Raw genomic sequence first — 21,905 nt, forward strand, 5'->3', positions numbered from 1 at the left:
GAATGAGGTGTGACTTTAACACTTGCTTTTCTCTCCTTCCTCCTTTTGTATTTGCACCTGTTTTCTCCCCTTTGGCCTCTCTGCTTAAGGATGTGTTAGTGTTTCTGTTGTTGTTGTTTGTTTTTCTTTTTTCTTGTATGGATTTAAAAAACAACTTTAACAAAAATAGAGGCATCCTATATCCTTCCCTTTTTTCCTTTTCTATCTGTGTTATATATTCATGTATATATATGTTAAATGTTTTACATTTTTATAGATTAATGATTAGTGTTTGCATATACTGGTGATATTTTTAATTTTCTTGTGAATTTGGGTAGTACTGTCTCACATACACATTTCCTTAGGTTGAGATAACCCTCATACCTGTCATTTTCAGTTGTTTTATCGTAGACCAGGTTGGTTATGGTATTTTTTACTATTGTAAGCAATGCTGCTGAGAATATCTTTGAACTTTTCTTGGGGAGGGATATTTCCTTGAGGTCTATTTTCCAGACTAAAATTACCAGGTTACCAGATCAAATGCTTTTTTTTTTTCTTTAATAGATTTATTTATTTATTTATTTATTTATTTATTTTTTGGCTGCATTGGGTCTTCGTGGCTGTGCGCATGCTTTCTCTAGTTGTGGCAAGCGGGGGCTACTCTTTGTTGCGGTGCGAGGGCTTCCCACTGTGGTGGCTTCTCTTGTTGTGGAGCACAAGCTCTAGGCGCGCAGACTTCAGTAGCTGTGGCTTGCGGGCTGTAGAGCACAGGCTCAGTAGTTGTGGCACATGGGCTTCAGTAGTTGTGGCTCGTGGGCTGTAGAGCGCAGGCTCAGTAGCTGTGGTGCAGGGGCTTAGTTGCTTCGCGGCATGTGGAATCTTCCCGGACCAGGGCTCGAACCTGTGTCCCCTGCATTGGCAGGCGGATTCTTAACCACTGCTCCACCAGGGAAGCCCTGTGAATGCTTTTTAACTGATATCATCAACACGAGGTTGCTCTCCAGAGAACTGTCATCCCTTGGAAGTACCCCCAGCAGTGTGTACATGTGTTTGTTTCCCCACTGGTCTATATTGCTGGGGGTGTTTTTCTCCTTCGGCTAGGTTAAATGTCTAGTGAGGGCATCCTTGGGGAGAGATGGAAATACATCAGGGCCCTGGAAAGTCCCTGGGACTCCCCAAATCCTACCCAGCAGTGGTTGATGCCAGAAATGTATAAATAACCAATAGAAGAGCGCAGGTGGGGTGGGGGAATGTCTCCGAGAGGGAGATGTAAAAAGCATCCCAAGTTATCTAACTTCAGAGCTGTATCCTGGGCCAGCTCTGAAAATGGGAGATGCTTTGTTAGAATCTTCAGAGAAGTTGTATTGCTTACGTGTAGAGGAAAGACAGTATCCCAGAGGGTGGCATGGAGGAAAGGGCATTGGCTCTGGGGCCAGGCAGGCCTGGGCTCACCTTCTAACTGCCAAGGTCACTGTGAACTTGGCCTTGTTTCGTAATCTTGCTAAGCTTTAATTTCCCCATCTACAAGGAGGAGGCTAACAGTATCCACTTTGGGGGGTTGTTGGGTAGATTGCATGAGCTGGTAGGTGTAAAAGTAGCTTGCTCAGTGCCTGACACATAGTAGGCACCCAAGGAATGCTGCTTCTCTTCCTAACTGAATGAATGGGCACAGAGTGACCAGATGGCCGAGAAACCAACCCAGAGCCTAGGGGGATTTGAGAACTGAGCTGGCACGAGCAGTGTAGGCACCGGCCCACAGTGGCTTTTGTCAAAGGGCCCCAGATGGTGTGTGTTGCCCATCTGCGTAGCCGGTGAAGAAGGGTAAAGAAGAACTAGTATAAGCTAACTGGTGACAGGCACCCATGCTTGAAGGAACACCTCCCCAGACACTCAGGCCCTGACAGCTTTTAAAGAGGCACCGCAGCCCAAGGAGGGAGTGGGCTCCTGGGCAGCTCACAAGCACTCCTGGCACAGGAGCTGCTTGGCACGCCTCTGCCTGCCACTCGCTGCCTGCCTTAGTCACTTGACTTTCCTGTGTCTTCATTTCCTCCCCTGCTGAGGAAAGCTGATTCAATATCCCCCCTCTAACCACCATGGCACTATATTTAGTGCCCAGCTACAACTGTGGCAAATGAGACCACAGCTCAGATGCTACCCCTGCTCTCTCCACTTCCGAGCCTTAACAGACTCTGGACAGGTTTCCGAAATGCAACCTGCCTCAGTTTCCACAGCTGTAAAATGGGGGCATACCTGCCTCACCCCCTCACCAAGTGGTTGCAAGATACAGCTAGCGTGGTTCCTGCATGATTCCCCGGGCCAAGGTGTGTGCTCTGCCCCTCACCCTCCGGCTCCAGTTTACTTTTGGAAGGTCCCTTGGAGTTCAGGGTTGTCCTTTATGGAAAGCATCCTGACCGCAGCTACTAAAGCAGATAGAATCCATTGATAAAATAGAACCCGGCTAATGATTTGCCAAGCACCTGCTCTCAGAGGTAAGGGCTGAAAGAGTCTCAGCACTGTCAAACGAGCAAGCCAGGAGCTGGCCTAAGCCCAAGTGAGTTTACACAAGCGTGTCGGGCCACAAGTGACTGTGGTGCGCACACTCTGTTGGGGGCGGGGGCGGGGCGGGGATTGATCCCTTAAACACCATATTGGAAAATTCCCAATGCGTTCTTTCTAAAACTGGTACAGGGAACCACACTGGGTGTTGGCGGCCGGCTCAGCCATTCGTGAGGCGTCTGTGCTGAGGTTTTAAATGCAGGACACTGATGCTGTGAGTATAAAAATATCTCAGTGAATAAGCATGGGGGGAGGGGAGGGTTCCGAATTTTTACGGAGATGCAATGGCCTGAGAACCTGGTGGACTTTTCCCAGTGGAGAGTAGTAAGGGGAGAGGATTGTGGAGACACCAGGGCTCCGCACACGGTGTCTGCGAGCCCCCTGCTCAGCTGGTCTCTGGGATTGCACCCTGGAGTCCCTCATGGATGGTTAGGCTGTACACAGTGAAGCAGGTGGTCTTAGAACAGCCAGTGGCTGAGGCCATGCTCTGGATTTCCTGTGATGGAAATGCAAAAAAGTAAAAGGATTTGGTTTTTCCTTTCTTCGGTCATTTCTTTGGGGTTGAGGTCTCAGGCTATAGCTGATTGGTACCTTAAAAGCTGCCACATTAGGTGTTTTTCCCCCTCTCCCTAGGGGAGTCAGGTGCCCTGCTGAAATGCCCGTACTCAGTGGGGAGGGGAGGTGTCCAGCAGCCTTCCAGGCTCTCCCTATATGCTGCAGCAGCTTCTAGGATTTCAGGGTGGTAGAGCTCAGAGTTAAAACCACAGGCTCTGAAGACATCCACAAATCTAACGTTTCCTAGCTCCATGAACTTGGTCAACTTGTATCTCTAATCTCAGTTTCTTCATCTGTAGAACAGATATAATAATTGTACCTCTCTTAGGGTATTGTAAGAACTAAATACTAGGTAATTACTAAGGTAATTCAAGTATTTAGTAGAGTTCTTGGCACATGGCAAAGTCTTAATAAGTTATTATTACTATTGGCCAAAGGACAGAAGGGGTGAGACCAGAGGTTGCTGATCGAACATCAATCACTGAGGTTGTTACTGTTGTAGCGGACATTTAATTCTGCGTGAATGTCCTGACAGTGATTTTCTGTTTTCACTTCAGTAGGTAAGTGGTACTCACATTCAACATTAGCACAGTAGATTGGTTTGGTCTTTCTGTCCCACGATCTGGAAAGTAATGTGTTGCAAAAGCTATAAACTATTGCAACCTTTTTCACTTTGGGAACTACACCTCAAAGAAATAATCTCAAATCACTTTTTAACTAAACTGTAAAAAAAAAAAAGAAAGAAAGAAAGAAAGGAGAAAAAAGGATGAAAGAACAAAAGCCAGACAGTAAGTAGTAAGAGAATAGCTAAGTAATCTAAAACATGATGTCAGTGATTAAATATTACCTAACCATTTAAAATGACCAATATATGGGAATTAGAAACATATAAATGGAATAATGTTCGTTGAAAAAGAGTAGTCCAAAATATCAATTGATTACTGTTTTGTTAATGCATCTATGTACATGAACAGAGAATGAGAAAATTCGGAGGGAAAGGGATTTTTTCTCTAAGATTGCTTCAGTCTGTAGAATATTTTAATAGTGAGTTAAAAAATAAATGTTCTGTAAACTGTCTCTGGGCAAGGCAAATGGAATTAGAATAATTATAGGGATCCACCTAAAGCAGTCCCTTGACCAAAATGCAGGGGGGGGCATGCAGGGGGGGGGATGAGTAAGCCCAAAGTAGTTGAATTCTTATATCAGAATGATTGTGATGTAAATCTGGAACACTTTACCCAGAGACATTCCACTTGCCTGGCAACATCTTTTTACAAGAAACTAAGACTGTTTTCTCCTATCACCAGCCTATCGACCTCTCTGACAGTTACCTACAGGCGGGTCTTCACAGGCTAGAGAAACACAGATTGAATAGGAATTACATCTTTCTGAAAAATCTAGTAACTCTGTCCTACCCGGACATCAGTTCTACCCATTTTCAAAAGCTTAGCCAAGTGAAGTAGGTTTGATACTCACCTCCTGAGCGGAAGCTCTTATCACTCTGACCCTGTTTCCCCACTTTAAATTCTTACACAGGCTTTGTCGCCTGCACCGGAGGCTGGCAAGCTCATTCTCCAAGCCGAGGGGACAAAAGTACGGGCCTCTTTGTGGGATACCTTGAAATAGTGACAGATTTAATTCAGTCTGATCAACAAGAAACAGTTTCACAAGTAGGAAATGCTGCTTCAATCTGTTTATTACCATACAAAAATCTCACAGTAAAAAAACCAAACCAAAACAAAACAAACTAAGGGTAAAGGGCTGTCTTCCAAACTTGATGAATATTCTCTCGTTCGCAACTTGTTCTTTCAATTGATCATTCAAGAAAAATTTGTGGGACCAAAATATAAAACCAAGAAGAAGACTTATCCATTGATTTAATTTTTTCTGTGAGTTTAGCAGCAAGAACGCCTTGGCAGGGTCACTAATCGTAATTCTCTGGAGGTGATTTTGGAATCCCTGGTCTGGCCCATTCATTTTGTCCTTAATGTCACGTTTCTTTGTGATTTATCTTTGCTTACTGGTATTATTTTCCACTCTTAGTTTAGCAAAGTAAAAATTCTCTTCATTATGAAGGCTTACCTCTCCACCAGAATGGGGGAATACTTCTGCATGTCCCTTCCCCCACGCCCCTGCCAGCTTGAGCACATGAGAGCAAATGAGTGAATGAAGTGTGCAGAATAATCCAAAACAGTAGTGGTAAAAATCAAAGTCTTATTTTAGTTTTGGAAACTTCAGCCAAAAAAAAAAAAAAAAATTGCTGAGCAAGACATTTCTGAAGGGCAGAAAGAACTATGGATTTGAAGTGAGAAGCCTTGGTTCTGAGCCCAACCCTGCCACCAACTAGCTTTGCCCTGCAGGCTGGTAACTGATAACCTCTCTAAGTGATAACCTCATCCATCAGCAAGCAGAGGGGACGAGCTGACTTTTAAGATCCAGTTCTAACCTTCAGTGATTCTAAGTCCTGTGCTTCCGAATTCCCTGGCTTCACATCTTGGTCATAGTACACCCCGTTTCCTGCCTTCCTGAGAAGCAGCTAAGCCCCTGCCCATAGCACAGAGGCCCCATTCCTCTCATAGCCACTGGCCCTGACCTTGGCTAGTCACCTCGCCTCGATGGGTCTTCTTTAGCCAGTCAGTCATGAGGAGGGTGGAGACGGCTGGCTGCTTCCTGCCTGTGTCAAAGGGGTTGTAAAGACCAGTACAATTTTACAAAGGATGAATTTCTCCAAGGAAGATCCTGCCTGAGTAAAATATTTCAATACTTGTGCTATAATTATTGCTATGACATTCAGGAATCACGAGAGATGGGAAGAGAAGGATCAGGTGTAAGTATGCCTTGTATTTATGGTAATGGAGTAGAAAGAGGCCTTCCAGGCCATCTAGGGACCCACTTCATTTACAGATAAAGGCACGGAAACAGAAAGTTTAAGTGGTGAACTCCAGGCCATAAGCCTAATAATGTGATGAGGCTGGAATTGGAGCCTGGGTCTCCTGGCTTCTAGCCCAGGGTTCTCTCTACTACATCAAAACAGAGGCCCTGGGGCTTCCCTGGTGGCGCAGTGGTTGAGAATCCGCCTGCCAATGCAGGGCACACGGGTTCGAGCCCCGGTCTGGGAAGATCCCACATGCCGCGGAGCAACTGGGCCCGTGAGCCACAATTACTGAGCCTGCGCGTCTGGAGCCTGTGCTCCGCAACAAGAGAGGCCGCGATAGTGAGAGGCCCGTGCACCGCAATGAAGATGAAGAGTGGCCCCCACTCGCCGCAACTAGAGAAAGCCCTCCCACAGAAACGAAGACCCAGCACAGCCATAAATAAATAAATAAATAAATAAATTTAAAAAAAAAAAAACAGAGGCCCTGGAACTAGCTCTTGGTTTTCACATCCCTGAACAGGGTGGCTCTGGGAACTGAGCATGTATGCAAGGTCTCCTCTGAGTCAGTGAAGAAAGATTCCCCAGTAAAGTTATTCAGTGCAGGCAACCTGTGAACACTGGTCAGGCAGAAACACCCAGCGATCAGATGGTCCTCAAAAACCCACTTTCCCCCGCCCCCCAATTCCCGCTGCATCACAGGATGAGAGTCAGTCGGCTTGGAGACAAACTGGCAGCCCATTGGTACCAGGAAGTGCAGAGGAAGCCCAAAGGCTTGTCCCTCATAGCCGTAGTCAGTCTGGCTTTCTTTCCAGGGTGCCTGGAATAGCAGCCAGAAATGCCTCACTAATGAGAAAAGTGAGACTCGGCTCGGAGATGGAGGGAGAGTGGGATCTGCCATCTTTGCCCCCATCTTCTTCGTTATCACGTTCAACCCAGATCTCCAGCTTTGTGATCTCTAGTCCTTTCCATCTGGAGATCTGTTATCATTTCATTTATTTATTCAACACGTAGTAATTAGGCACTAACTATATGTGGGGCTTTGTAGTAGGTACGAGGGAGCCAGAGGGGACTTAGGATTTCAGAGCGTTTGTCTTTTGGGGGTTCAGGATTCCTTCCTGTAATTGTATACAGAGTTTTGGGGCATTTTTCTTGAGGATTTCAGAGCGTTTGTCTTTTGGGGGTTCAGGATTCCTTCCTGTAATTGTATACAGAGTTTTGGGGCATTTTTCTTGGGAAGGGTCCTTAACGTTTATCAAAGCTGTTCCGCTGTAACAGTTAGGAACTGCCGTAGTGGGTGTACACCAGAGCTTTACCTCGTGCACCTACTCTCTTGGTCAGCATTCTTATCCTGCCCATCAAGTCGCGAGCACAGGAGCCGAACGAGGGTGAACAAGTGGGGCATGTCTCCCAGGGCGCTGGTATTCTCTTAGAGCCCCAGGAAGGGGCTGCCCACGTCCAGGCCCCAGACCTGTGGATTCTGCCTTCAGCGTTGATGTCCTCCTGCATGTCCTGACCCGGCACCTGTGGCCCTGGACCTCAGTGAGCCCTGGAGAGGCCACAGGGGCGTGTGGACAGATGCTGGGCCACCTTCTGGATCTAGAAGACCCTTTCATTCAGCCCTGCTGAATGTCACAAGTCCTTGTGACTTAAGTGCTCCTGCTAGGGGTCAGGTTTGAGAAATTGCTATTTGTTATCTGAGAAGTCCTACCCTCCCCACTGCCCCGAGGGACCATGTGGCCTCTGAGTGGCTGTCTGGGGATGGCTTGGGCTGTGTGGTTCTCTCACTACGTTCCCAGGACACCGGGCATCCCCTCTACTAGTTCTGTGGCCGTGGTCTTGCAGGAGGATCGCCTGGTAAAGCCTCCCGTGATAACTGTAGTGCGAGTTCAGCTTGCCACTTGATACAGAAGTTCAGAAGGTAATCACTGCTAGTTGGTGGGATATGATGTCAAGCAAACCGTAGTCAGAACTGAGGCTTCGGGGACCGACACTGCAAGATCAGCACTCTCCTCTTTGCCTGTAATGTACATGGCTATGCATGTGACTCACTTGCTACAGATGATGTGCTGAGTTCTGTTCTTTCTCCCCCTGTAGAGAGAAGACACGGTTCAATGTGTAGACCTTCTCCCTCTCCGGCGTCGCCACCCTCCAATGCCCGGACATCACTAGTACAGGTGAAAACAAAAGCCTGTCTCAGCGGCCATACCTCTGCCAGCAGCTCCTCAAAGCCATTCAAAACGCCCAAAGACAATCTCCTAACCTCCAGCAGCAAACAGCACACAATCTTTTCAGCGAAGGGATCAAGGGACAAAACATGGTGAGTGTCGGGTGCTGGCAGCCGTCTGTCCTCGCTGCTTGTCCCTGTCACCACAGGAAACAGTGTTTACCCAGCGGCTTTGTTCCTGGGCATCATGTCCAGGAATTTGGGGAAGTGGGGAGGGAAGGGACAGAAAACCAGAATGATGGGATGAGAAACCTAAATACCAGGAGAAACAGGGCACCTTAAAGGACTATCTGCCCGACAGGGGAATTTTTTCTGCTCCTGAGAACTGAGGCAAATTGTGTCTAAGAAGAGGGTAACAGGGAAATATTCCTCGGTTATACGGTCACCTCTCAATTTTCCACCCCAGTGAACAGAAGTGTTGGTATAAATAATCAAAAGCACCGCAGTCTGCCCCGCAGGGAGTGAGGCCCTGGTGCTGCCCCAGGGCCCTGGAAGGCAGGCCCCCCTCAGAGCTTCCCATCGCGAGCAGCCTGGCCTGCACTCCGTGAAGGAGCTGCCAGCAGAGGCAGGTAATTGGGAGCTGAGGACGGAAGGAAGGAAGGAAATCCAAAGGGAATGTCGCTGCCTGCGACGTGATGGGGTGGGAGAGGGCTGGTGGCAGGTGACTGTGAAAAATCAGAGGCGTTTAATTCACTTTTTTATCTCCGTCTTTACCGAGAAGTCAGAAAAGGTTACCTGTGGAATGGACAGATAGGAAACCAAAGTGAAAATGAGCACAGGAGGCAGAAGATGAGTATCTTCAAATGCCAAGGACCCAACTTGGAACCCTTAGGGACCGGCTTAGTACGGAGCCTCTAGCCTTACCTTGCTGGCCTCGTGAAGGCAGACAAGGGATAAGTGTGGACTCTGTTCGTTTATATATCTAAAGAGAAAGCATCTTCTGTTAATTCATGCTGCAGAAGATGTCTTCTTACACTTCTTACGTTTCTTACACTTTCTTACGTTTAATTACACTTACGTTCATAGCTGGGAAAGCCGTGGACTAAAATCATCCATCGATTGGTTTGTCACTGCACGCGGGCAATTTTGATGACTTTGTAAAGAGCTAATTATGCCCGATCAACTAAGGGGCCTCTTGTGACAGAGAGGAAAGGTTTAGACGTGGCTGTCAAGGAGGGGAGGCACCTGTCACGCAGCCAGGGCTCACGGACGAGCTTGGTTCTCGCGAGTGTTAGGATCTCCATGCTGTAAGAGGACATAGCTGCTTAGGGAAGACCTAGCCTGAGAGTGACAGTTGGTGACCTCTGGGCCTGCCTGCTGGTAGCGTGAGTGTCCTTCTTATGGTGACCTCGGAGAGCCCCTGAAAGATTGTTTGCCAAGGCAGCGTCTGGTGTCCTGATGTAAGCGCTTCCTGTATCACTGCCTATATACAAATCTCAGGTGGGTGACCTTGGGCAAATGGCTTGATCTTGGTGTGCCTCGGTTTTCCTCATCTGTAAAATGTGGTTACTGATATCTCTACCCCACAGGATCTTTGTGAGGATGAAGTGAACTAATTTTTATAAAAGCAGGAAGCGTGATGTCTGGAGCAGGGAACACGTTCAATGAATATTTGATGATAATGTTATTGTTATCATTATTATCACGTGTGCCAAAGGACAGAGCTCCTATAACCAGGAAGACAGGTTGAGAAGCCCAGTCTCCTGGAAAAAGTAGGGAAATGGCTCTTCAGACTCAGACTGAAGTTGAAAATGGAAAAGGATAAAGCCGTTTATTCAGAGTCTAGAAATGAGCTATAGAGCAACTAAATGAGGAAAGCTGGGCAGGGGGCTCATGGGGAGTAAGTCAGAAGGAGACTCGGGGGTCATGGAAGATCATAGCATGAATGCAATAAATGATAACTGATAAACATGGTCCCAGGAGGGTGAGATGCAGCACCAAGAATTCTCCCAGGAGGCAAGGCTTCAAGGGAGACCGCTCAGGTTAGATCATCCTCCATGTTCGGCTCACACCAGCTCAACACGCACTTACTAAGCCCTGCTATGCGCAAGGCCCCTTCAGCTAGAGGCAGAAGGTGGTTTTGAAAGAATCTGAAAAAACTAGCCAGGGTCCAAAGAAAAGCAACCAAAAGGATTGCAAGAAGGGAAATAAGCCCTTATGAAAAAAGGCCTCCAAAAACTAGAGCACTGACCTTGTGTGAAGAGCAGAAAGCTCCTGGGCAATTTACCTAACTTCAAGTAGGTAGATATCAGGCAGATCAAGGGAGGCACGCCGAGTGAGGCTGAGCGTTGACTGCAGCAGCCTCCTGCCTGTTCTCACCTCCGGTCAGCCCATCCCCTGCCCACCGTCACTGGGGACTCATATTGGAGGGCTGGGAAGATTTGGTTTGGGGGCTTCCAGGGCCCGCCTCAGTTCAGGGAGCCTTCTCCAAAGGGCGCTGTGGAAGAAGGAGCACTGGAGGGGCAAGGAAAGCCAGTTCAAGGCCCAGCTCGGCCACTAACTTTCTGTGTGACCCTGAACAAGTCACTTAACTTCTCTGAGTCTGTTTTTCAAGCCTGAATATTTTGTGATTTTTAAGACACAATCCTCAAAAATTCTCCAAGGTTCCTGACTGTCTACTGAATTAAGAGTTAGGTTCTCAGCCCTTTATATACTGTAGAATCTATTCCAATGGGTGCACAAAGGGGAAAAAAAAAAGCAGAACCAGAGCTGAGTTCCCCTTTTTTATTTATTTATTTATTTATTTATTTATTTATTTATTTATTTATTTATTTATGGCTGCATTGGGTCTTCGTTTCTGTGCGAGGGCCTTCTCTTGTTGCGGCAAGCGGGGGCCACTCCTCATTGCGGTGCGCGGGCCTCTCACTATTGTGGCCTCTCTTGTTGCGGAGCACAGGCTCCAGACGTGCAGGCTCAGCAATTGTAGCTCACAGGCCCAGCTGCTCCGCGGCACGCGGGATCCTCCCAGACCAGGGCTCGAACCCGTGTCCCCTGCACCGGCAGGCAGACTCTCAACCACTGCGCCACCAGGGAAGCCCTGAGTTCCCCTTTAAAAGCCAAGCACCTACATCTAGAAGGAGGTGTATCTATAAGGACCCTCTAAAAACTGACTGCAAACCCCCCTAATCCAATCTTGATCATTCAGTAACATCCCATTACTCCAGCTTCCCCACCATGTCTTCCCCTGGTCCCTTTGCCTAAACCATCCGTCGTCTTTACTCAATTTAACATTTAATGAGCACCTACTATAATACGATGTGCCAGCTCTATAACAAGCCCTGAAGATATACAGGGCTTGGCACCTATGGCACCTCTGTGCAAGTTAGAAAAAGGCCTGGTATATCCGGGCCTGGACCAGAGTGCACAATTGGCTAATGGTCTTCATTTCTTACTCATTTCCTCAGCCAGGCATCTAGTGCAGTCCGTAACCTGCACAATTGTACACTGCGCCCTTGAATACAAAATTAAATAAGACACACACACTGTCCTAGGGAGTCTGTAAAAAGAGACATAAGCTAACACAGAATACAACGTGATAAGAGCTAAGATATTGGTAGCACAGCAGAAGGGCACCTAATCCAGGCTGAGGACTCAGAAAAGGTTTTTCAGAAGAGGTCACACTTGAGCTGAATTTGAAGGATAAATAGGAATAACCTACACAAAGAAAACTGGATTAGAATGGTAAATCTTATGATTGAGATAGATAGATAGATAGATTTTTTTTTTAAACACAATTTTAAAAAAACTTTTTTTTTTTTAAGAAAATGGGGAGGGTGTTCCAGGCAAGGGGAACAGAACAGGCAGAAGTACTTGGCTGTCGGGAGAGGCAGGAGATGAAACTGAGTAGGTGAATGAGGGCCAGGTTATAAAGTTCTGCTGTATGAGCTAAATTCAGGAATTTGGGCTTCACCCTGAAAGCTGCATGGAGCTGTTAGAGGAGCAGTTTTCAATTGTACTAAGACCTCCCGAAAGCAGTATAAATGATGGCATGAGGGGCCACTCAAGAAGCAGCCAGAAGAGTGAGGGTGCTATTGCATAACCCAGGTGGGGCGTGGTGACAGCCCGGACCCAGGCAGCGGTAGTGGACGTGTGTGGAAGGGGCCAGGTGGGAGAGGTGCTGAGGAAAACCCCACAGGACTTTGGGGCTGGTTGTATTAGGGCTCGTAATGCAAGGGAAGTGTTTAGGGTAATGTTCCTGGCTTGGACAGCTGGGTGACTGGTCCTGCCACTTCCTCAAGAGAAGGACAGAAAGGGCCAGAGTCTAGGGTGGGGAGGAGAGGATGAGTTCAGCCGGGGAGTCCATGGAGTTTGAAGTATTTGAGAAATATCTACATGGAGATGTCCGCTGGGCCTTGAGTGTTTGGTCCCAGAGGTTGGGAGAGAGGCACGGGCTGGGGATGGAGATTTGAGAGTTGTCGGCGTAGACACGGGCATTGAAGCCGTGATACAGATGGGGATTCCCGGGAAGATATGTGGCTTAAGAAGAGCGGGAGCCAAGGGCAGGGCCCTGGAGAATGGGGCCCGAGGAGGGGAGGAGCTGGAGGAAGCGAGGTTCCTTCCGCTGCATCCCGTCCCTTCTCTCCTGGCCCAAACCCCGGCTGCTCCTCACTGCCCATCCCAGGGACCACCTTCTTCTCAAAGCCTTTCTCTCTCTTATTCTCTTCCTTGTTGCCAGCCACCTGGTACACTAGCATCTCCTTTTCGTCCCCGCTGCACTGCATCTTTGCCTCACCCGTGGCTCGTTCTGTGGTGCTGTAGATTAGACCTCTGTATTCCTTCTACTCCGCGGCAATTGCGGGGCCTCTCACATGGCAGGTCCTCACACTCAGCAAACACAGTCCCCTTGTCAGTAAATATTTGTTGAATTGAATGAAATGGATCTGACCATTGGAAAGCATCATAAGATTTCCATTCCTGGAGATGGTTAGCCCTTTATCTATAATTGTTTAGACTGGCACTGTCCCATCACATGTAATGTGCACCACACATGTAATTTAAAATTTTCTAGTAGCCGCGCTGGAAAAAGTGATCAGAAACAAGTGAAATGAATTTTGAGCAATATGTTTTATTAAGCCTAATATAACCACAGTATTATTTCAATATATAATCAGTGAGATAGATTGTTCTTTTTTTTTTTTTTTTCTTAAGTCTTCAAAATCCTGTGTGTGTTTTATACTTACCGCACATCTCAACTTGGACACTAAATTATCACTGGAAATACTTGATCCATACTTAGACTTCATTAAAAAAAAAAACAAAAAACAGCGATTATAAAATAGATTTGCATTCTAAGTTGTTCCAAAACATACTTAAAACATTTTCTTATAACTGAATCAAGTACCTATTTTTAAATTATAATGAATTAAAATTAAATAAAAATTAAAGTTCAGCTCCTCAGCCACATCATAAGTGCTCAGTAGCCACAAATGGCTAGTGGCTCTTGGATCAGACAGCACAAATCTGGACACCTGAGCCAGGTGAACCCTCTGGTTCTTTGATTCACAGGTGTGTGAAGGTGGCTCCTTGGGTCTCTTTAATGCTGTCCTCCCTGACAGGAGTTGCTAAATTCCAGGGTGGAAGGAACTCTCCTGCTTTCTCACATTCGCCTGCTGCTACCAGGGGTTTGGTGGGAGCAGACCCAGAGGACCCAGTTTGGCCATGTAGAGAACCCCCTGCCCAAACTCTGTTCCCTGCTTCCAGGAGCTCTGCATCCAAAGGCCAAAGCATAAGCCGTGCCTGCAGGTGGTGGGCCGTGGCCTTTAGATGAGATTAACAGCAGGTTAGCAACACGCCCTTTTCCAAGTAGCTCAAATTCACGTGTCCGGCCATAAAACGCCGCTCCTAAGTTCAGGCCCACCTCCTGCCGTCTCACATAAGGTTAAATGGTCCGTGGATTTGTTGTTTTCTCCCTTCTGTGCCTGGAGAGGTTAAAAAGTAACTGCATTAGAAGAAAGGGGGAAACAGGGCATCCCTGCGCTGCCAGCCTTGTCCCCTGCAGATCTGCCTAGAAGCACCCACGGTTCGCCCAGCTCCCAGGCTCTCAGAGCCCCTCTCCACTAATTCACCGTCCTGCCCGTGGGGACCACCCCTGGGGGAGCCAGAGGCCAGAGAATACCCTTGGAGCCCGTAAAGGTGGAGGGAGGTGGGTAAGACTTCCCAGGTGGAAGTCGAGAGGGAATTACGACTGGCTCTTTCTGAGCTCAGACGAGCGTCTCAGACTTTTCTTATGAGTCGCTGCTCATCCGGAGAACCAGCTCCTTGCACGGGGTCTGCATCAGCCGGTCTGACTTGCCCACCTGCTGCCGCTTCAGCCATCCTGGTGCAGCGCGTTGGGCGATGGGGGAGCTCAAATCCGCAAAGCCACTGATGTGGGCGGGAGCAGGGAGGAGGTTTTCCTCCCCTGCATGGCTTGCTGCCTTCTCTTCGGGCCTTATCAGCCCACTGTGCGCTGAATGCTAAATGTGCTCAGCTATTAAGAATGCAGAAGATGAGCCTGCCGCTCCGGAAGGAAAACGAATCAGAGCACGAGAAAAATCGGCAAGCTCCCGGGTCTCCTCGCGTGTGCCCGGCGGCGGGTGGAGGAGGGGCCCCCTTCTCACAGAGGCAGGGCTCCTGTGGGTGTTCAGGATGGGAGGCGTGTGCTCCTGGGCGGCGGAGGCTGTGCGGTAGGAGCGCTCTGGAAGCTCTCCCGCCGCCTTATGGAGAAGGGAGTGATGACGGCGTGGCGCCGTGGGAGAAACGAGGCTGGCTTACGGCTGTTACCTGGTGTTGGCGTGAACTGGGGGCAAGACCACGGCTCAGTATCGATGGCTCCCACAGGACGTAGAGAGTGACCTCAGGACTTTGGCTGAGGCTGGAAAATTCTAGAGACCCAAAGGGCTGCAGCAGACCCACCAGGTGACCTAACCGCTCTGACCACCCCAGTTCCCTCAGCAGGGTTCGTGCGGTGCCCCTGCCCTGCTCAGTATTCTTCAGTGGTCCTCGGTTGTTTGCCCACAGAAGCTCAACCCCTTTGGAGGTAGATATATGATCTGGCATTTCCCACCTGTCCAACACCTACTGCCAGTGTATTAAGCCCTTCATTTCATTTTCCAGGTGTCCCGATCTCATTGTAGCTCCTCGTGTGCTGTTTCCCCTACCGGGAGTGGCCTCCTTGCCTGTCCCTACACATACTTAAAATCTCTGCGTGAGCATCACTTCCTCCATGAAGCCTTCCTAGACTTTTTATACAGACTGAGGTGCTCCTTCTTCTAAGCTCCCATTAACACTCAAGATACCACTGTAACAGGTACCGTCATACATGGTACTTGTTTGCACCTCTATCCTCCCCTGCCCTCTGCTGCATGCCCATTTTTTAGCATGGAATCTGGTGTCCAGCAGATATTTCATAAACGAATGTACGATGAGTGAGTGAACAAAGGAAGGGGTCTGTGAAGTACAACTGCTCCTTCTCCTTCCTCACAGAGATGCTAAAGGAAGCAACAGGTATAAATAATGATTTTTTGAGTTCTCGAGGAGAAATCAGGGTGCCATTTTCCATCATGGAATTTTTTTCTCCGTTACAATTTATTAGAGTTAGGAAGAGAGAACTAGGTCCTGGGTGATGAAAAGGAAAAACCCTCTGTGCTCTGGCAAGAAGGGAAAGGTATTTTCTTTTCGATTAGAGGCAGCAGTTACAGTCATGACCATAGCACAGACCCTGCGTGTCGTGTCCCAGGATGCGCTTGACCATATGAGGAAAACCCTGGTCAGAAGGGAAGTGAGGAGGTGGTATGGCATTCCACAGAAGTCCCTCCCTGGACTCCCACTTACAGATCCAGCCCCTCACACACGAGATGAGGGGGGCACATTCTGAGGGCAGTTTTTGCCCCTAGTGGTACAGGTGTGGGTATCAAGGGGGAAGGAGTGGGGCAGAGGAGGAGGGAGGGAGGGTGGGTGGACTGAAGGAGTAGCCAGAGGTTACTGTGATGAGCCACAGAATAGAAAGGGCAGGTGGGTACGAGGATGGAAGGGAGGCAGGTTAGGATATTCAGGCATCCAGAGGGGATAATGTCCCTGCCAGGACAGGGAGGCATCTGGAGCTTAAGCATCTAAGTGCTGCCTGTTCCCTGAGTTTCAGAAGAACAATGGACAGCTCCTTGGGTGTAAACTCAGCTGACCTTGTCAAGTCACAGAAGTGCTCAAGAATAGAGACCAGAGTCTAAGGAAGGAAAATATAGGCTATGACAGCTGGGGAGAGAAAAGAAGTGGCATGACTGGAGAGAGAGAGTCTGAGCCATGAAGGTTGGTAACCATGGTCCTTCATATCTGCAGAGCACATTGTCATTTTTAGATGCCTTCATAGCCCCACTCCCTTTTTTTCGGTTTCTTTTTGTTTGTTTGTTTGTTTTTTGTTGTTGTTTTTTGGCAGCACCGGGAGACTTGTGGGATCTTAGATCCCCAACCAGGGATCGAACCCAGGCCCTCAGCAGTGAGAGTGCAGAGTCCTAACCACCGGACCGCCAGGGAAATCCCAATAGCCCCACTCCCTTTTGAGCCTCAAGGCTACTCGGTGATGAGATGAGGAAACAGATGAAGTGGCTCCCTGAGGTGGCACAGGGGTGGAGCTGGGGCTGTGATAAAGATCCCCGCCCTTAGAGCTCCCTGAAGTTCAACCCCTTTCTCGCCCTTCACTTTGCTGAACGAATGCCCTGGGTCAACCTTTCTAAGCCTCAGGTTGCTCATCTATAAATTAAGGGTGAGGAGGAAACACGACCTCCAGTGTGGGCGCAGCCTACCGCCCAGCGCCTGCATGGCAAGGGCGAGTGAGAGGCATGAGGGATGCGGGGAGGTCGACAACACCCCCACAGTGCTGTCATCGCCATGGCTCCTCTACCAAGAAGAGAGACAGCTGCAGGCTGGTCCTTTCCTAAAGCACTTGTGCTGGTGGAGAGCTGGTTTGCTTCGTATTGTGTTATGTGACTTAACCTTCACTGCAAACATTGACTCAGTCATCAAACACTGATTGAGCCTAAGTGCTAAATAGTATGTATGTCGCTGGGATAACTCCAGAGTGATGTATGCACTTGGTCCAGCTCCCCGCCCTCAGGTAGTTCATGGTCTGGCCAGGCCACAGAGTCTTAGAACTAAAACCTTGCTCTTTGTTGTGATAAGTGTGGCAGAAAGACCAAGGAAGGCACAGCCAGCACTGAGGGTGGAGAGGACCCGTCATCCGGATCAGGGCAGCTGGGGGTGTGTTCACCCTGAGGAGGGAGGCGGGCACAGCAGCAGGAGGAACTGCCCACCCACGCAAAGGCCCAGAGCCAGGCGAGCGGACACAGTGTTCCAGGAGCTAGAGTCCCTCGAGGCGCTGGGAGCAGGTGCCCGGGGCGGGAACCGTGGGGGGCCAGCTGCGAGGTTGGACTCGGTCCCCTGGGCAGTGGGGAGCCCACAGTGTCTTCTAAGCAGCAGGATAGCAGGGTCGGATTTGCATTGGTGGAGATGGATTGAGCACAGAGAGAGGCCGGATGATGATGGGATTTCGATACAGGTTCAGGCAAGCCGCGATGACGGTGACGGCGAGGCCTGAAGTGGTAACGCAGGAAGGGTGACAGCGTGGGGGAAGGTCTCCAACTGGATGGTGATGTTGTTAACGTGGAGCTTTTTAAAAACACGAAGTGTATTTAATTTGGGGCAAAGCATTTCCTGAGTTTGCCGTAGGGCTCGGCCTTCTGGATGGAGGTGGTTTGGGTGCGGGGCTGCCTGCCCAGTTCTGGATTCCAGTACGGAGAAGGAGGAAGAGGTTGAGAGGGAAGATGCTTCCTGGGGAAGTGGCCCTGTGAAAGAAGCTGGGAGCAGAGGCTGGGGCGCTGACGGCAGCCGGGGATGCTATGCTCAGAACAAGATTCCTGAAAGCAAAAGCTGAGGGCCTGAGCCCCGGGCCCGGTTCCCCGCCTTCCCTGGCAGGGGGGTGGAAGATGTTCTGTGAGGGTCCCGTCTCTCCCTCTGGGGCGGTGTTGGCTGCAGGGCTGGAGGGAGGCAGTGAACGTGCTGGCTGCGCGGGCTCTGGAAGGCGAGAGATAGGCCCGGCGGGCAGGGCAGCTTGTAGCTCCAGCAGCGGGAGCCGGTGACCTCTGGTGGCTGCAGGCGGGAGCGCGCCCGCTGGCAGCTCCTGAGCCGAGTCTGGACCGGGCCGGCGCTGGGGGCTCCGTTCTGCCCTGCACCAGCGCTCCCTCCAGAATCCACTTGCTTCCTGGTCTCTTTCATCTCAAATCCTGCCCTCCAAGGCCCTTGATACCGTTGATGCCTTGATGAGAATTTCACTGGGTACTCATTTTCATTGTGAGGCTTTTCGTTCTCATACGTGGAAGGAAAGGCACTGAGCAGGTATGGTTGGTTTGGTCTGGGCTTGTCTTAAACTCCACCCGGACTCACTGCCCGAGGCTGCACCCCTGCAGGCAGGCTGGTCCCCAGTGCACTCCGGAGACAGCCTGTCCCGCTTCACGTACCCTACTGTGCCAGGACTCTGTTTTCCCTTCGTTATCTTCCTTTCTCCTCTGGCTTGCTGATTTTTCCCACAATCTTGGGGTATTATGACTCCCCAGGAATGTCAGGGCATTTAGTGCCCATTGATCTCTCATTGGATTCGGAGACCACCGTCTGAGCTCTGTGCCTTGGGAAGCCCTGATAAACAGAAGTGCGGGAGACACTAAACAGAGGCTGATGCTGGGACTTCGTGCTTCCAGGGAATGTGGAGCAGCCTAGAAGGGGGCACATACAGTTCTTCTTCCAGAAGGCGTCTTAGGGCCAGCAAGGACCCCCATTGCCTCACACAGGTCAGGGTTGCAGGAGACTACACGCTCGTCTGAGAGGAGGCTGGAGCTCCTCTCACTCTTCTAGAATGTGTATGAAGGTGGGAGCTTTCACCACTAGTCCAGGCTTGGGCAGTGCCTCGGAGACTAGAGACAGAGAAGCAGGTGGGATTGTGAAGTAGGGCTGAGGGCTCCTGGAAAGGGATTGAGGCTGAAAAGGCTTCTTACTCGGCTCTGTCTTTCCCCTTCTGCACCCCCAAGAAGTGGTCCTCCACTCTGGGTAAATATGGAGGGCCATCTGCTCCCACCCATCTTCCACTCATGCCCCCCACATCCTCTTCCACCCCTCCCCCCATCATGGGACCAGAAGGGCTAAGAGGACAAAAAGTTCTGATGGTGACAGTGACTTGCACTGCAGAAGCATCAGGGGCAGTAGGGGGAGGGGACGGCGTGATCCTCTCCCCCTTTTTGTTTTTGCTGCAATTTATTGAGGACCAACTATGTGCCCAAGCACCATGCTAAGCACTTTATATGTATTATCTTGGTTCCTCACTTCAAATATCTGTCATGACCTTCATTTTACTGATAAGGAAACTGAAGCCAGAGTAGTGAAATTCTGAGGTGAGCCAAGCAGGGCAGCCTCACGTGCCTGCCTGGGCTTTGCACTGCGAGGCCATCCTGCCAAGGAGGTGAGGAGGAACAGAGGCCAGCGCTCATCCACTTGCCAGGCTGGCTGCCATTTTTAATTCCCACAGAAGTCAGATGGCTTTCCCACCATAATGCATCTAGCAATAGAAAAGGCAGGATTTGGATCTAGGTTTGTCTGATTTCAAAGCCTGTATTCCTAACCATTACCCTAAATTATCTTGCAACACCTTCCACATTCTATGACTTTACCAGAACAATGACAAGGCACAGACCCCCACCTCAGCCCTACTTGTTCTCCCTGATTTGATCTTACTTGCCTCTGGCCACATTTACAATGTGTCAGAGTCAGCTTGTTCATTTCTCCCTGCCTCCTAAGGGAAAGTCCCACATCATTCTTCCCAGCGACTAACCGCCTTTTCCCCCAATTGATGGATGAGATCTTGACCCATCACCCAAGTAACTGATGAATCTTCTTGACACACTTTAATCTTCTTGGCCAGTGATGGGCCCCTGCAAGCTCCTGTGGGTACGACTCTGGGCTGGCACGAGACCCTGCTAACCAATCTTTTTTTGCCTCAGCTGCCAGGGCCACTCACCCCCAGTAGCTGTGTGGTCTAACCACATTTTGCCAGCTTGCTGAGGGTGTGTTATGTGGGAGGGCATCCAAAACTGTGCAAAGGCCAGGAGAGATTATGCATGGTGCTTCCTCTCTGCCCACCAGGCCTGACACTCAGCTGCAGAATAATATTAATCTGGCAGATTTCCTTATTTCCCGTGCTCGGTGGTTGATTACCCTGTTTACTGTTTGCTTCAGGTGTTGACAAATCGGCTTTCTGAAAGTTTTCCCAAACTTTTTCCAGATTGAAAAAAATACTATGCATTCATTCGTCAGGATTTATATAGCACTTCCTGTGTCTATTGTACCAAAATAGGACTTTGTAGCTCTGTTATTTAGGCTGATTCTTAGGGATTGCCTGACTCCCAGACTTCAAGAATGTCCCAAGTATTCCTTCAATTTAAAGAATCTAAATTTGGCTTAATGGCCTGATAGCAGCCCCCAAAATGCATCCAAGAGAGCCAAATAGAATTCCTTCTCTGAGGGCCTTTTAAAATAAGGTCAATTCCTTTTGATTTGGGATGACTTACCTACTATCCCTTCTTGGAAGGCAAGAGGCTGGGTGAGATGACCCTTTCAAGGATCAGCCAGTGAGTCAGAGATCCTCAAAATTCTGCCAGACCAGAAACACAGGCTCATGGGCCTTGGTCGAAGGAATTGGTGGGAAGAAATCAGACAGCTGAGAACTCTCATCAGACACGTAACCCACAGCACAAATACCATATGTCTTCAGGCTCCTGCCTGTCAACTCCATCTTTCCCCTGTGCTGCTAAGTGGAACAGGGCTGGCAATGATTTCTGCAGGCCTAAAGATTTTCTGGACCATTCTTTTAAGGCTTATCTGTTGACGATGGAAGGATAAATCATGATCGCCAGGAAAGCATAGCTGGCGGGAGAGCAGCTGGTCCCACAACACGTTGGTGGCCCTAGAAACGGCACCATAAGATTCTCCACCTCTGCTCTTTTGCAGGCATCACTGGGCGGGGAGGGGAATCCACCTGGTGCCAGGAGAACCATTTTTCTTAAAGCCAGAGGACTCTCCTTGGTCCAGAAAGGTAAATTCAGACAGGCCAAGCACCCAGGAAGAAGACGCCGGCAGCCAAAGCAGCATAAAGAAGCAAGGTAGATTCAGCAAGGAAGATGAGGGGGGACTGTTCTCGGCTGTGGAATCCCTTCTGGGGACCCGGGACAGAGGCGCAGAGACAGCAAGGAGATAAGTGCTCCCAGTATATTAGACGCAGCAGGGGGACAAGCTGCAGCCCTGGGCTCCCTGAGAGAGTTCATCCCAAGCAAACAAAACAGGCATTATGAAAGCAGCAGGGAAAGAGTGGGGACACGTCTTGGACAATAGTGAGTTGATAAATGCAACTAATTGTGAGACCTCGGTGAGTGTGTAAGTGCATCCCTTAAGATTGAAAGGGAAGGAACTTGAGGGGCTTTTGTTAAACTTAGGGGGAACTAAGCAAAGAGGCTACTAAATTGCTTAGTTAGTCATCTGGGTGTTGCCAATTCTCCACCCCTCCCAGCTCCCAGCAGCACATGGAGGTGCTGGAGTTCCTGTGATTTGACACAAAGTGGGAGATGCTGTGACAGCAGGGGGTCAGAATCTTTTGGCTTCTTTCCAAATGGAAAAAAAGTGAGCCTGTTATTCAGGGTCTGCTGC

At 49.3% G+C, this 21,905-nt stretch overlaps 2 protein-coding genes across 10 annotated transcripts in view; both read left to right on the plus strand.

Moving 5' to 3' along the window:
- LOC309632389 (uncharacterized protein) overlaps positions 1-21,905 on the plus strand; it is a 324,914-nt gene that overhangs the window by 232,659 nt on the left and 70,350 nt on the right. The window lies entirely within an intron of this gene.
- The window catches only part of ATXN7L1 (ataxin 7 like 1), a 233,925-nt gene that overhangs the window by 172,096 nt on the left and 39,924 nt on the right, over positions 1-21,905 (plus strand). For all 9 annotated transcript variants that reach the window (XM_082399742.1, XM_082399744.1, XM_082399746.1 and 6 more), the window contains one exon: positions 8,060-8,282. In XM_082399742.1, coding sequence (XP_082255868.1) covers positions 8,060-8,282 — 223 coding nt within the window. The remainder of the gene's footprint in view (positions 1-8,059; positions 8,283-21,905) is intronic.

This window comes from Balaenoptera borealis (assembly GCF_965194805.1).
Source record: "Balaenoptera borealis genome assembly, chromosome: 7".
Taxonomy (NCBI): domain Eukaryota; kingdom Metazoa; phylum Chordata; class Mammalia; order Artiodactyla; family Balaenopteridae; genus Balaenoptera; species Balaenoptera borealis.